The 15,052-nt window shown below is 49.1% G+C and overlaps 1 protein-coding gene across 3 annotated transcripts in view; it reads left to right on the top strand.

Annotated features, from left to right (window-relative positions):
• IGSF9B (immunoglobulin superfamily member 9B) overlaps positions 1-15,052 on the top strand; it is a 105,009-nt gene that overhangs the window by 75,917 nt on the left and 14,040 nt on the right. Inside the window, exons 14-18 of one of the 3 annotated variants that reach the window (XM_074976951.1) lie at positions 148-374; positions 683-767; positions 2,667-2,828; positions 4,132-4,177; positions 5,658-7,295. In XM_074976951.1, the coding sequence (XP_074833052.1) occupies positions 148-374; positions 683-767; positions 2,667-2,828; positions 4,132-4,177; positions 5,658-7,295 (2,158 nt within the window). The remainder of the gene's footprint in view (positions 1-147; positions 375-682; positions 768-2,666; positions 2,829-4,131; positions 4,178-5,657; positions 7,296-15,052) is intronic. The other 2 variants (XM_074976952.1, XM_074976953.1) reach the window with 2 other exon arrangements.

Below are 15,052 nucleotides of genomic sequence, written 5' to 3' on the forward strand. Positions count from 1 at the left end.
TGTTGGATCTGCAGAGGATGATTTACAGAAGAGGTGGGCCCATGTGCACATTGAAGTGAATGGGAGAAAACAGCTAGTTGTGGAACTTACTGCTCTTTTTTTTTTCTTGGTTCCACTAAATGATTTCTCTGTCCTGTGCATCTTCAGCATTCCCTGTAACAACTCCAGAACCCCTGGTGCTGGTTACTCCACCGAGGTGCCTAACAGCCAATCGGACACAGCAAGGAGTTCTGTTGTCATGGCTTCCTCCAGCCAATCACAGCTTTCCAATTGACCATTACATCATGGAGTTCCGCGTAGGGGAGAGGTGGGAGATACTGGACGATGCTATCTTGGGGACTGACAGTGACTTTTTTGCCAAGGATTTGTCACAGGTAAGAAGCGGTCTTGGCACCGTTTGTTTTTTTTTATAAAAAGTTTGGCCCTTTGCCTGGCCTACTGATTTGTGCACCATTTATATTGCAACACTGGGAGATCATATGGGGAGCATCTTCAGGATGTCTGTCGCTTACTCCACAATAGGGGCTAATTTGGTGTCATGAAGCATAGACCCAGTGAAGAACATATTCCCCTGTCACTATCTGATTTGGAGAAGGTGTCCTGGGTGCTTGATTTGCTCTGGTGTGCTAATTTGTGGAAGGAAACTTCTGACTAATGGCTCCTATTCTGTTTGGCACTATAGGACACCTGGTATGAGTTCCGAGTTCTGGCTGTCATGCAGGACCTCATCAGTGAACCCAGTAACATAGCGGGTGTCTCCAGTACAGGTAAGTGTTCTTTCAGCCCCCATGCAGTTAAGCACAGAGCCCAACGGAGGAAGGCAATATTGCAGTCTGGTGAGATGCAGTATCTGCTGCCTATTACCTGCAGATTTAAGGGTCCTCTCACTTCACTGGAAACAGAGTATTCTGCAGCTCCCATGATTACATCCACGAAGCACTGCTGGATAATGCCGATTGGGACAGCTTGAAGCGGGAGAGAACAAATGGGTGCAACACAGTAGCTCATCCATCAGTAGCAAAAGTTGGTGTTTTGTACCGTAGTAGAGCACAATCAGGTACCAAGTAACGGAGCACATCCCAGAATAGGGATTCGCAGCGCATCACAGTTCTGCCCTGTGAATAGTAAACAGTGGTTCAGACCAGGAAATACACAGCGTTGACGTGGAAATGAAGGAGCAGTGAGATACTGCAACAGCGAGCGAAAACAAAAGCATGAAAGCTCCACATAAGGCACTGCAACACAAGAAAGCATAATGCTGTCCCGCATACACGGCAGCGCAGAGGTGTGTTTCACAGACTGCATGAGAAGCAGCCATAGCAAAAATAGCACATTGTGATGGAAGGAAATATAATCCAGGGAAGGAGAGAGAGAAGTCAGAATTATAGGATCCTAAATTACACAGCTGACAATATGAAAGACCAATTTTATTTCAGTTCTGCTATGTACAGGGCAAATCCAGTCTAGCGCTGCCCTCAAGTGGTGCTATGCAGAAACATTTTGCTGGAAGTAACTTTATTGTAAAGGTTAGATTCCTCTTTTGTAGTTTGCATGCCTGAATTTTGCTACCCCTTGAACATGTAGATGACCTCAACATATGCCCAGGTATAGTTATACTATGGCAGTTAGTACTATCTCAGCCCCAAAAATTCTACAGGCTAGTGCTGATGGCAGGCTTACAAACCCTGATACTAACACTTAGGTGGATACATTGATGCAAATTACACAATCACATCAAATCACTTCCCAGTAATTGTATGTTCTCACTTGTAGATTAGCTAATGTGGTCAGCAAACACTGAAAATTGTTATCTGAAACTTGTTGGATAACTGTTCTGTGCCCTGTATCAGAGCGGTAGGCGTGTTAGTCTGTATGTTGGAGAACAACGAGAAGTCTTGTGGCACCTCATAGACTAACAGATATTTTGGAGCAAAAGCTTTGGTGGGGAAAGACTAGTTTCATGCATCTGATGAAGCAGGTCTTTGCCCACCAAAGCTTATGCTCCAAAATATCTGTTAGTTTATGAGGTGCCACAGGACGACTTGTTCTTCTGTGCCCTGTGAGTACTGAGTGCATGGTCTGAGTGCACATCCAGTAGGCAGGTGTCCACCTTAACTCTGCGGTGCTTGCATGCTGCAGGGATAGACATGATATAAGAACATAGGAGGAAAAACCTACCACTGCATTTGGCCTCTTTGTTGGTAGTCTCCTTGGAAAGGTGGAGTGAATGAGGGCACAGAGACTGAATTCCCCTTTCATTCCTCCAGGTGATCCCGCAAGTCAGAGTTAAAGTATGTTGCCAGGCAACCTTCCGCTACGAGACCAGGGCTAGAACTGCTCTCCGGAGAAGTGGGTTGCCAATAATGATTATGCTTTTTTGTGAGGTGGATGTGTCTTTGTTAGTCTCTGGGCTCAGACCGAAAAGTATCTCAAGGCCACCTCCTGGGCATCTGGTAGTAACAGTGTTCACTCACTACCACTCTGGGCCTGATAACCTGAGATGGAAGGGCTCTGAACCTCGGCAGCAAGCGTCTGAACCATCCGATTCTGCAACTTATTCTCATGCCCTGGGCAAACCTCAGTTCACAGACAGGGATGAGGACCCTGGCTGAGGAGAACAGTTCCTTTTAGGACCCAAAGGATTCCCCTCTTCCCTTTCCCTGCAGACGTATTCCCCCCGCCCGACCTGACAGACGAAGGTTTGGCCCGACCAGTGCTGGCGGGCATTGTCGCTACCATCTGCTTCCTGGCTGCTGCCATCCTCTTCAGCACACTAACTGCCTGCTTTGTCAACAAACAACGTAAACGCAAGCTCAAGCGCAAGAAAGGTGAGCCCGGCTCTTTTATTTCCTCCTGTGCCATTTGGTGGTAACCTTCGCCCGTGGTGTCCCCTTCTCGCCCCGAGTTTCTTCAGGGGACGCTTGCCCTAACTTGTGCTACAGCTGTGACTGATGCGATCCTGGCCCTTCCCTCCTCACCCCCTACCCTTCTTCCACACCTCTAATCCAATGGGTTAAACATTAAAAGGGCAGAAATAATGGGCTGAGACTCGCTTTGTGGAAACCCCAACATCTCAGTTCTGAGGGAAGACATGCTGCTGTGTTAGAGCAGAAAGTCTGGACAGGAGCCTCTGCTGCTTCCTGAAACATCTGGTGGTCAGAAAAGGTGGCCGCAATGTGGGGACAAAGATCAAATTGAGAAAGGGGCCTAGACCGACGTGGCAGGGGAACCTTCCTAATGGTGATATCTGCTAGATCAGTGGGGTTGAGGTTTGGGGATGTTTCATTCCTGGGGAGAGAAGCTTCTTGCAAACTCCTTCCTTGCCACCGCCCTCCAGTGTTTGGTCCTCACGTCACTTCCTTGTGAGGGCCATCACGAACAGCTGCTCAGATCATGGACCATATGGGCTACATCTACACTAGCCCCAAACTTCGAAATGTCCACGCAAATGGCCGTTTCGGAGTTTACTAATGACGCGCTGAAATGCATATTCAGCGCTTCATCAGCATGAGGGTGGCCACGGCACTTCGAAATTGACGCTCCTCGCTGCCGCGCAGCTCGTCCTGACGGGACTCCTTTTCGAAAGGACTCCGCCTACTTCGAAGTCCCCTTATTCCCATGAGCAGATGGGGGGACAGTCTTATGGTGTTAGCTCCTATCATGGGTGCCAGGGCTCAAGTCTTCAGCCAGGCGCACTTCCCCGGCATGTGCCACCCCCGGCGATGAAATCTTAAGCCACGGGACAGGTTGTGTTTCGCAGCTCTTGAATTTCTGAAGGTTATGTTGTGTGGCTCCAAGGGTCAGTAAGTTTGGCTTCTGCTATAGAGAATCACCCAAAGAAAGAGGTGAAACCCCCTTCACTTCCGTGATGTAAACCTGGCATTGGAACTGCAGGGAAATTCATATTGGCTGGGGATGTGGAGGGTGGACTCTTATCTCTGGTGCGTGGGATTCAGTGACAACAGGATTGTTAGTAAACTGTCTGGAGTTGTTCGTCAGCAACTATTAAAGCACTAGGTCAACCAAAATCTGTGTCTTTTTTTTTTCCTTGCTGCTGATGTAAGATTTTTGGTGCCTCTTTCTGCCTCCTTGCGCCTCTTTAGCTTTCTCTCTTCACTCTCTCTTTTCCAGACCCTCCTCTCTCGATAACCCACTGCAGGAAGAGTCTGGAGTCTCCGTAAGTATCTCCACCTTAGTGATGCTGCTCAGGCTATGTTCTGGCTGGTAGATTATGGAGACATATCTCTTTATAGGGATGCTGCTCATGTGAAATGGAAATACTCGAGCGTCTCAAATCTGGTGCTCTTAGTAGCTTATGTTTTGGGTGTTCCCTAACTCTTTGGAACAAAGTAGTGCGTAAGAGGCAGCCTGGCTTTGGAGCAGAAAGAGATGAAATAGCTACCAGTGAAGCCTGCCATAGGAGCTCTCGCAAGGGAGTAGTGCTGGACTTCTGTTGTAAGGTGGAATTGTACTGCAGATTTAAAGTGGTTGCTTAAAAGAAATTGTGGATCCTTAATGTAAATTCTACTGTATCTGGGAATATTGCACCTGTCACTTTTTTTTTATTTTCACTGGGAAATTTAGAGTTCGGTGAGCAGCTCTTTTTGCCTTGAAGAGTCCCCTGTTTTTTCTTCCTCCCCACACCATTAAAAACCCTGAATTGCTCTGTCCCACTGGTCTCAACGCCTTCCAGGGCCCATCAGAAGTACTCAGTGCATCCACTAGCAAGGGTAGCTAGAGAGAAGGAGGTGGCTGTTTTTCAGTATATCAGTCTGGCCTCTGATCACCTCATCTGGTAGCTTCAGAAGCATGATGCAAGACACCTGCACTGACCCTGACACTTGTGTTTTTAATCTTGTTCTGTTGAGGTCTTCTTCCCCCTCACCTTGTTCCTGTGGGCTCTTCTGTCTCACTGAGAAGACCAGTGGGATCTGCAAAATCTCTCTCCAATCCCAGGACTTCTGTTTTAGGATAGGTGAAGTCTTCCAAGCAGCCGCCCCTTTCCTCCCTTACGTTCCACACCTGGGGGAAAACTACAATATATTTTTTCTTCTCATTTTGTGAGCTGGGACCAGAAGTTGCCAAATTCAGCAAGCAGGGTGGTCTTGTGCTGTTCTTCCCCAGCTGCAAGTTGAAGCACTGGGAGTGAAATCAAGTGAGGGAGAACATCTTACTGAGGGGTTTCTTAACCTCGATTTGCAAGAGCTTGGATCAGTCCGATGAACAGACCGACCTTTGGGTCCTGACCCAAACTGAGGGAAGGCTCTGGACATGTTTTCAGTCAGTCCTAAGGGCTGGTGGAACTAATTGCAAGAAATTGCAGGGGGTTGGCTGCTTCAGGAGGGATGCGAGAATATGGAACATATTTCTCTGTTTGGCAGTCGGGGTAGAAGTAGTGACCCACCTGTGGGTCTCTTTTATGTGTCCCTTCCATGCACGCTGCTGGAGCTTGTGTTAGAACCACACGAGCTTCTGCCATCATAATAATGCCCACACTAAATTCTTTCAGGCTTTACTCTTTTGGGAACAATTAAGGCTTTTATTTGTTTGTGTCCAGCTAGCCTGTAATCCTGCTGGGCAAGCCCCTGACCTTTTCTCCTCTCCACGTGACCATCCCCCCTGTTTTTAGTTTGTGGTTTCTCTCCTTTGTGGTCCAGGTTGTCTTCTGGTAAAGTGAGCCCTGAGAGCATCCGCACGCTTCGCCCCCCCTCGGAATCCTCCGATGACCAGGGCCAGCAGGGCAAGCGCATGCTAAGCCCCAGCAAGGAGAAGGAGTTGTCCCTTTACAAGAAGACGAAGAGGGCCATTAGCAGCAAGAAGTACAGTGTCTCCAAGGCTGAGGCTGAAGCTGAGGCTACTACTCCCATTGAACTCATCAGCCGGGGGCCTGATGGACGCTTTGTCATGGACCCTTCTGAGATGGAGCCCTCTCTCAAGACCCGCCGGATAGAGGGCTTTCCTTTTGTGGAGGAGACAGACATGTACCCGGAATTTCGCCAGTCAGACGAAGAGAATGATGACCCCGTTGTGCCCACCTCTGTGGCAGCCCTCAAATCTCAGCTGACCCCTCTCTCCTCTAGCCAGGAATCGTACCTTCAGCCACCAGCATACAGCCCCAGATTCCATAGGGGCTTGGAGGGCACAGGTGCTCTGGAAAGTCGCCTGCAGGCCACTGGTCAGACCAGACCGCCAGCTCCCAGGCCTTTCCACCACAGCCAATTTTACGGTTACCTCAGCAGCAGCAGTCCTGGGGAGGTGGACCCGCCACCCTTCTACATGCCAGAGGTCAGCCCTCTCAGCTCTGTCATGTCCTCCCCTCCTCTGCACCCCGAGGGGCCCTTTGGACACCCCACCATCCCCGAGGAGAATGGAGAAAATGCTTCCAACAGCACCTTGCCCCTGACCCAGACGCCAACAGGGGGCCGATCTCCTGAGCCATGGGGTAGGGCTGAGTTCCCTTTCAGCAGCCTGGAGGCTTCTCCCATGATCTTCCCTCACCAGCTCCACCAGTGTGACGTGGCAGAGTGCGTGCAGCCGACGGCCTGTCTTCCTAGGGGCCCGCCCCCTTCTTCCCTCCAGGTTCCTGCGTCCTATCCTGGCATTCTGCCCCTGGAGGCACCAAAGAGTTGGACTGGCAAGCCACCTGGCAGGAACCAACCTTCTGTGCCCACCACCACCAAATGGCAGGACAAACCTATGCAACCTATGGCGAGTCAAGGGCAGCTAAGACATACCAGTCAAGGTATGGGCATACCCGTGTTGCCTTACCATGAACCGTCCGAGTCAGTCAGCCACAGCGGCACAAGCACATTTGGCCTGGACACCAGGTGGTATGAGCCCCAACCCAGACCTCGGCCTAGCCCTCGGCAAGCCAGGAGGGCTGAGCCCAGTTTACATCAGGTGGTGCTACAACCTTCAAGGCTTTCCCCTCTGACCCAAAGCCCCCTCAGCTCTCGCAACAGCTCTCCGGAGCTGACTGCACGTGCCAGACCGCGGCCGGGCCTCATCCAGCAAGCGGAAATGTCGGAGATCACCCTGCAGCCCCCCGCAGCGGTCAGCTTCTCCCGCAAATCCACCCCATCAACTGGCTCCCCAGCTCAGAGCAGCAGGGGAGAGAGCCCCAGCTACCGACCTGCCATGGCCTTCACCTCTTTGGCCACTGGCTACCCCTCCTCTCAGTGCCCCTCCCTTCCTGGGGACAGTGTGGATGTTTTTGGACAAATTCCCTCTCCGAGGAGGGCGGGTGAGGAGATTCTCAGACCTGAGCCTACACCGACAACATTATCCACTTCGGGGTAAGTGTCTGTCTGAACCCTTGAGCTGCCCTTGAGCTGCCCTTCCTTCCCTTCCTCACCTCACCCATTGCCTCCAACTCCCTCCCCCATTCTCATCTTCATCCTCATCATCTGAAATCATAGGGGTTGTCTGGACTCGCTGCAGCATCCCTTTTGGAGGTAACTCCCACTTGGCCTTGGTAGGAACCAGCTCTGAAGAAACTCTCGCTACTGGCGCCTTGCCCTGGCCCTGTTAGGACACCGCTCAAGTTAGTGGCTTAATTAAAAGCAGAGGAACAGTTGGTGGTTCAGTGTGTTACTCTACAACAGCTGCTCTTCCCTTGCAAGTCTCTTTGGAATTGGGAGTGTCTGTTTTCAGAGGTGTGGAGAAGAGCCTGGCCACGGAAGGGACTAGATTAGGGGTCTCGTTGCCTGTGCTTGTTGGGTAAGTGACCCAGGGTCACTGACAGTATCTTCTTATATCCTGGATCTTGGCTTTCCTGGGACATGAGTGCGCCTGCCTCTCTGGGTTCTTTCTGCCCTTTCCCGCCCAGTCCAGTGACCATAACGAAGGACAGAGGGGGCCGTAAAGGTCACCTCACCGCTCCATCTCCAAAAGCGATGCTGCAGCCCCAAGACTTGGGCGGGGAGAGGGGGCAAGGACTTAGTCCCATGAAGAGCATGTGAGGAGAAGAGTCACCTGAGTGGAAATCAGGAAGCTGCTGGTATTCTCAGAGCCTGATCCAAAGAGCGAGCTGCTGCGCTATTCTCCAGCGGCTGGTTTTCCAGGTACCAGGGTTGCGCCAGGCAAAGCGCCTTTCTGTTTTTCTTCTCTTTCCCTCCGTCTCTGCCTCCTTCTTCTTCTCTCCCTTGTCTCTTTCGCAGCATCTTAGATCCTGTAGATGTTCTTTCCTTCCATCCTTTTCTTTTGTTTTAAATTCTGTTTTTCACGTAGTGGGGTTTGACCTCTCGATCCCTCAACTTGTGGAGCTGGAGCGTTAATGACTTGAATAAGCTGTAGGCTTACTGCAGTTAAGCTCAGTTGAGAGAGGAGTGTAGGGCAGGCAAGGAGGAAGTACAGCATCCAAGCTTGTCTAGCCAGCGTTGGCTGAGGTGTAAGACGTTAGCGACATGTCGGGAAAGGAGCAGGTTTGGGGGCGGGAGCCTGGCTTTTCACCCTGTGGTGTCCTTTGCATTTCACTTACCCTCTCTTGTACCTGGAAGCTTTAATGCCTTAGAAACCCATTTACCCCATTCAGCCCTGTTGTTGCTTGCTGGTTGTAGAAGACTGGGTGGATGGGTCAGAGAAAGGTGCTTATATTAGAGGGGGTCTGTAAAAACAAAATAACCCCAAATCAATTCTGTTGTGGCTTTCAAAAACATATGTATATCTTGTGTGTTTATGTGTGCGTGTATATATATGTATACATTATATATAATATATATATGTGTGTGTCTCCAACCAATCTGCTAGAGACAGAACATCTTGTTGAGGCCCAGCAGTTCTAAGGAAGTCACAGGGCAAATCTGTGTCAGAGCACTGTGGTCTGCGCTTATCTGCAGTGTTTTCATCCGCTTTGTTGATTTTCCTTTGTTTCCAGTCTTGTTTGATTTTGGGCTTTTTATTTTTATTTTTTTATTTTTTTTTTTTTTTTGGCTTCTTTCCCCACTTCTCCTTTGGCGTTTTTGACGTGCTGATGTGTTGCAGAGCTCGGCTCCTTGCAGGTGTTGTTAACTGCTTTGTTTTTGATTAATCTCAGCTTTCTGGGCAGTGTTGTCGAGACAAGCTTCTCCTCAGCTCAATAGGTAAGGGTGATCCATGTCTGAAAGGATGGTGTGGGGGCTGTCGGAGGGTGGCGGGGAGTGGGGCATGGGAGGGGCTTTTCCAATCCCATCTCTTCCTTAAAGGGGAATGAGGAATTATAAAATACTAGGACAAAAACTGCACATACAGTCTCTGTGGCTTTTGGTTTTTCCTGCTAAGCAGTGCCTCGATGCTCTCTTGTGTTGTTCACAGTTGGGATACATGGGGAGAGACTTGAAGTGGCTGTGACTTGTGTAGGGGATCACCCTGATGCAGGGGGCCAACAGTTCCTCCTTATTTATAGTGTAAAGAGGTGCATGAGCTAGTGGGCTGAACAAGGTTGGGAACTGGGAGTATGTAGTTTCAAATTAAAGCTCTGCACTGACTCACATAACCTTTGGCAAATTACTTCACATGTCCTGGCTTTCCTCCCGTGGCAGTGGGGATAGCAATACCTACCCAAATGAGTTGCAAGAAATGGGCTGTGCAAGTGCCATAAATAGTCAGCTGTATTAGAGAAGTGAAGCTTTTTTAAATACTGGGTTTATCATAGGGATTACAAATAAGGGTATAGTGATACAAATCTCAGCAACAGCTAATAGTAGATGTGTTTGACATCAGCTAATGAACAGTTAGCTCTTTGGGGCTACGATCTCATTCCATGAATTCAGTAAAGGGAACTCATTTTCAAAATATTTCTCACATTTTATTTTTGCAGGCACAGTTTGTCCCCCTTCATTCTCAAGGTTCCAAAATTGTGTTAAACTGGAGGAGTTCTGCTTTTATTGTATTTTCCTTTTGCTATTTGCAGCAGTACCCTGAAGAGCACCAGCTCATCAGAGTGATAAATCTTTCTTTTGAACTGTAATAAGTTCATTACAGTGGAAGCCTCATCTCTCTCAACCTGTCCTTAATGAAACCTGGCAAGACATGTTCAACTCCAACAGTGATTCCAGTGAGTTAAGCAAATCTTGCTCGGTTTCTCAGAGAAAGCAGCTCTTGGAGATGCTCTTTCTGAAGGCAGTTTTGCAGGTGTGGCAATGTTCTGGAAGAGATACATTGGAAGCTTTTTTCCAGACTCCTTTCCTGAGAGAGAGCGTTCTCTTCTGCCTTTGGCTGAGTCCCTTTGTGCCCTAAGCTAGATGTTGCTAGCTACCAGCTCTGAAGGCCAGAGGTGGAGGCCAGTTGAAATGACAGGCCAATACCAACCAGATTGGGACCTAGGCAGTATTCCTTGTAAGCTAAGTGCTTGCGTGGCTACCTTGGGTTCAGGTGCTGCCCACTGGATTAGCAAAGTGCCCACAGCCACTTGTTGCCAGCAACGTGTGTTTCTGCTGGTGGTGCACACCCACACATTCCTTGGCGCACATAATAACTTTTATTCCACACATAGATGGAAAAAAAAATTAGAGGGAACATTGGACCCAGGGAAGTATTGTCCTAGACCTGCTTTTATTGCCACTAACTGAGCCTGCTGCAGCTTCCCAGTAGTTCTCAAGAACTGTGGCTGTGGTGCTTATCAAAGGGGAAGATGTAGGACCTAGGCCAAGCACGAAGGTAGTAGTATAAGTCCATCCCGTTGGACTGGATAAGAGACCTCTGAGGGTAGTGTAACAGCGAAAGCTGAAGGTGACACCTGGAGGTATACAGTCCCCCTGGATGTGTCTGTGACTGGGGAAGGAAGGACAGCACAGTGGGGAGAGAATGAGGTGTTAGAATGGGGTGTGTATCACACAGAGGCCAGGCTAGAGAATGGGGGTATGGTGAAGTATCGGGGTGGGGTGGGAGTGTTGAATGTGTGACTGATGGAGGAGTGGTGACCTCTTCACTTCCGTGTCCTTTTGGAGCGTTACTCTCCTGTTTCCACGCCAGACAGCTTCAGTCCTCTCTGCCGAGCTTGAGAAGCTACTGAGATAGGGGCCCTCTTTTCGAGGTGTTCTGTTTAGCCCGGCAGCCTGGGAAGCTTTCTGTCCCAGATCTCCCTCCTGGTACTCCTAAAGCCTTGACAATCATCTTCTCACTCTGGTTCCAGGCAGACACATTCACGAGTGCCTATAAAAGTCTAGGAAGCTGTGTGAAGATCACAGTAGCAGTCAAGCCACAAAAACGTCCACCAGTGGCCAGGGACTGAAATACAGCTTACATTAGGACTTGGGTACAGAACCTGTGTACACTATCCCTAACAGGGAAGGCAGAGGGATAATAAGTCCTGCACGCTAATAAGACAAGAATCCCGCAAACAGCAGAGCCAAATAATTTCTTTGTTTTTTTAGAATTGTGAAATTGTCAGTGGCTCAGAGGTACCAGTGTTTCATCCTAGACCAGCCAGGTTTTATGCTTCAGTAACGAAAGCAGAGAGGAGGTGAGAGACGTGGTTTTTGAGCTCTGTGGTGGGCTACCATTCGGCCCCATCGCACTGCTTGTGTGAAGGGGATCTCCTCTCTAGGGATGAATGCAGATCAGGCTGGATAGGACCGGCAGATGGGGGCAAACAGAGAAAGACAAATGACTCCAGGCGTGCAGTGTCATTTATATTCCCCTGGCACGGCAGGAGTGGGATGGCTTTTGCAATATCTTTTGCTGTGTGCAGGGCAGGCAAGTTTTATTTAAGGGAGTGGGTAATTTATGCCACTGTCAAATTAGCGCTAGTAACTTGCCCTTTTCTTTTAATTGAGCCCAATGTGCCGTGAACATGTCTCCTAATTGGGAAGAATTAGTTGTGTCATCTCACTGCAGTAGGAAACCCAAAAACCACAGGGAAGGCAGGCACATGCATCCCAGGTTGTTCTGTGCTGGCAGGTGCAGCTCCTTTCCTCACATTGGATAGCACAGTCAGTACTGTGTACTTCCAAAGCCTCTGAGACCATCTAGGTGCAAGTGGCAAAGCTGTGTCCATTTCCACGGGTAGAAAAGTACCCAAAAAGTTACTTGAGTAAAAGTGCAGCTCCTTTGGCAGGAGTGGGGTAATGTACTTAAGTACAAGTTGCAGGCATGCCTCTGGAAAATTACTGGAGTAAAAGTGCAGACAACACACACACACTTGCACACGTCCCATCTTCATTGTACTCAAGTATCCAGAAGTGCAAGCAGGTGCACTTGTAGTCAAGTAACTTTTTGGGTTCTTTTTCCGCCTCTGTCTGTTCCATGGGTGAGGAAAGTCGCCTTTCCCCTGGTGTGGGGAGGAGGTCTCCTCCTCTTGTTGAGTTTGAAACAAGCAGGTTCCCCTTTAAAGACCTGTCCATGCGCTAATCCTCCTGCATGCATTTCACACCCACTCTCGCTTGGAGAAGTTGAGTCCTCTTGTCTGAGTGATTTTTTTTTTTTCCTTTTTTTTTTTCTTTTCTGTTTTCTCACGCCTCAGTTTGCTTATCTTCCTTGTTCTTCCCTGACTGATCTCTTCTTCCTCTCCTTTCTACCTCCTTCCTCTCCTGTCAGCATGGTGAAGTCTGTGGCGTAGAGGAGTTGTCGTCTGCAGGCCTGTAGCAAGGATGCCATTTGCCAGCGTGCTGCCCGCTCTTACTAGCTCCTTTTGTCTCATTGTGGTGTGCGGGGCCTGGGCAGCAGCTCTTTGGAAAGGGAGTGACTTCTGTGTTTCTCTAGCCTCTTTAATTTCGAAAAGCCCTTAACTGATCCCAAGGGATATACCTGCAGCATCCTCTGGGGTGGAGGCAGCAATCAGTCCTGCACAAGACTGTAGGGAAGAGGAATCTCCTACTCCTAAGAAAAGCCTCATCCTGGGATCTCCAGTCTCCATGCAGCACATAATGCATCTGAACTTGTAATGTTTCTTTGCATGAAAGACTCCCATGTAGCTAATATTCTTGAAAGGGAGTAGGACAGAGTAAACCAGACCAGGTTTGAACCTGTGGGTCACAGGCTGCCTAGAGGGGTTCAGACTAGACTTACAGTTGGTGAGCTGTTGTTTAAGTTCTGTTCCTGTTGGCTCAAGAGAAGAGAGGCAGGGAAGACGTGCAGGGGATGCTTTCCTGTAAGGGAAAACTTGCATATTGCACCCTGCCTCCTCTTGTGACAGGGTTTCCCATTCTGGCAGAGATGGGCTGCAGTCATTCCCTAGGGTTTGACTGTTGGTCTTCTGACTTCTTACAGGCAAAGGTCTTAGAAGAACAGCGATGGGGATTGGACTAGAGCAACTGCTCTTTTAGCCTAAGAAGAAAGCCCTTCTTGCTGTGGATGTTGGAGACTCTTGTTTCACCTCCTCTGCGGGGGAGCGGTGAGATGTGCAAGCTTTAGAATGCGTTCTTCTCTCCTAGAGACGCCTTCCCTAATTTCCTTTCCATATGGTTCTGACCAATGTTGCCTGTAATTTTTTCCATCCCAGGGGTGGAATACATTTTAGGTGCACCCAGGCATGTGCAGGTGTGCACCACCAGAAGAAAAATGCCTGCTGTCAGCTGTGGATGACAGCAGGCGCTCTGTTAATCAGCCGGGCCGCACTTGAATCTTTCCTGTGAGGTCACCCGAGTGCTCAGCTTACAGGGAGCCTGGGTTCTGGCTTTTGCAAGTGTAGTAAATTGAAGGTAGAGAGAACGTCTCCAGGAGTTCTTCTCTCCCAAAGCTGATGCGTTGTAGTGTCCGGGATCTGTGCTCACTGCAGAGCCTCATGAAAAGTACCCACTGCATTTTTAAAGCAACCTTGCCTTGTTGTGACTCAAGGCTCTGAAGTGAATGACCATGGGGTCAGATTCCTCTGCATCACCTGTGGTGCTTCTAGATGTTCTTCATGCATAGGCTGCTGCCCGACACACTGCAAGAGCAGGAGGCCTTTTTGGGCCTTGGAAACAATCACGACAGGGAAGGGGGTGTTGGCTGCAGATTGGTAGAGAAGGTATAAGTCGGTTGGTGAGTCTCTTTCCCTCTGCCATTGTCAACTCTTCGCATCTGTGATACCCAAGGTCAAATTGTGTGTATGGTGGAGCACAGGTTTAGTGCACTCCCTGTGTCTGGCTGGAAACCAGTCGCGGTGCTGTGGGAAGGTCCTAGTTGACAGAGGAAATGGAAATGAGTTTGATGGCTTTCCAGCTGAATCTCGAATGGATGTTTTTCGAACAGCATAAACATCCTAATTACTAATATTTCCTTAGAAGGCGTATGTGGCGGAAATGTCCGGGGCTGCTACAAGCTGAGGCTGAGTGAGATCAGCAGAGTTGTGTGGCAAGCAGGACCAGCAGTGGAATAGGTGCTGCAAGCTAGAACTTCCTGTTGGTTTAGGACATAAGGCACAGGTGCTGTTTCAGTCTGTGATGGCACAGGATGGAAGACCAGGACCAGGTGAACAGGGCTCACTCTTGGTCAGGATTGAGTTACATTGACAGCAGCATTTGGAGAAGTTCACTCAGTACCTGTCTGCATATAGTAGCCACAGGCTTTTATCCCATTCATCTAATGCTGAAAACTCAGTAAAATCAGGGCTGGAGTACTCCATGTGGGAGCTGGGATGCAGTGGAAGGCAAGGGTTACCATTGCTGGCACCAGTTGTTGTTCAGCAGCACAACATTACTTGTGTCTTATCAGAGGACGCCAAACAGAGAAATGTTTCCGGAGCACGAGCTTTTAAAATTAATCTATAACCCTGCGTTCACCATTGGAGACTAATAGTGCCTTACGGAGAGGAATTTAACTGTAGCCCCTTCATTCTTGTGCATCCTAAATCTAGCCCCTCTGAGGAGGGTGAAATTCTCACTTGGCCCCAACAGGAGGGAATTGTGGCTTGTCTAGAAAGGTGTTTTCTCCTTTGTTGAAATTAATGCTTTTCCTGCGTTGTAGGGAGTTCCAGCTGTTGCCTCAGAGAGAGAGTCTCAAGGATCTGTGTCTGCACATTAATCACACCTTAAGGCCTGTGCTTGAGCAGTGAACGTGAAAGGGGCTGTTTTTAATATTGTAAATCTTATGGCTTCAGTTGCATCTGCTGGCCCCCAGCTGCTCAATCAAATTTCTTATGTTCCATATGCTCCTC

Source organism: Carettochelys insculpta, chromosome 25 (assembly GCF_033958435.1).
Source record: "Carettochelys insculpta isolate YL-2023 chromosome 25, ASM3395843v1, whole genome shotgun sequence".
In the NCBI taxonomy this organism is placed as follows: Eukaryota; Metazoa; Chordata; order Testudines; family Carettochelyidae; genus Carettochelys; species Carettochelys insculpta.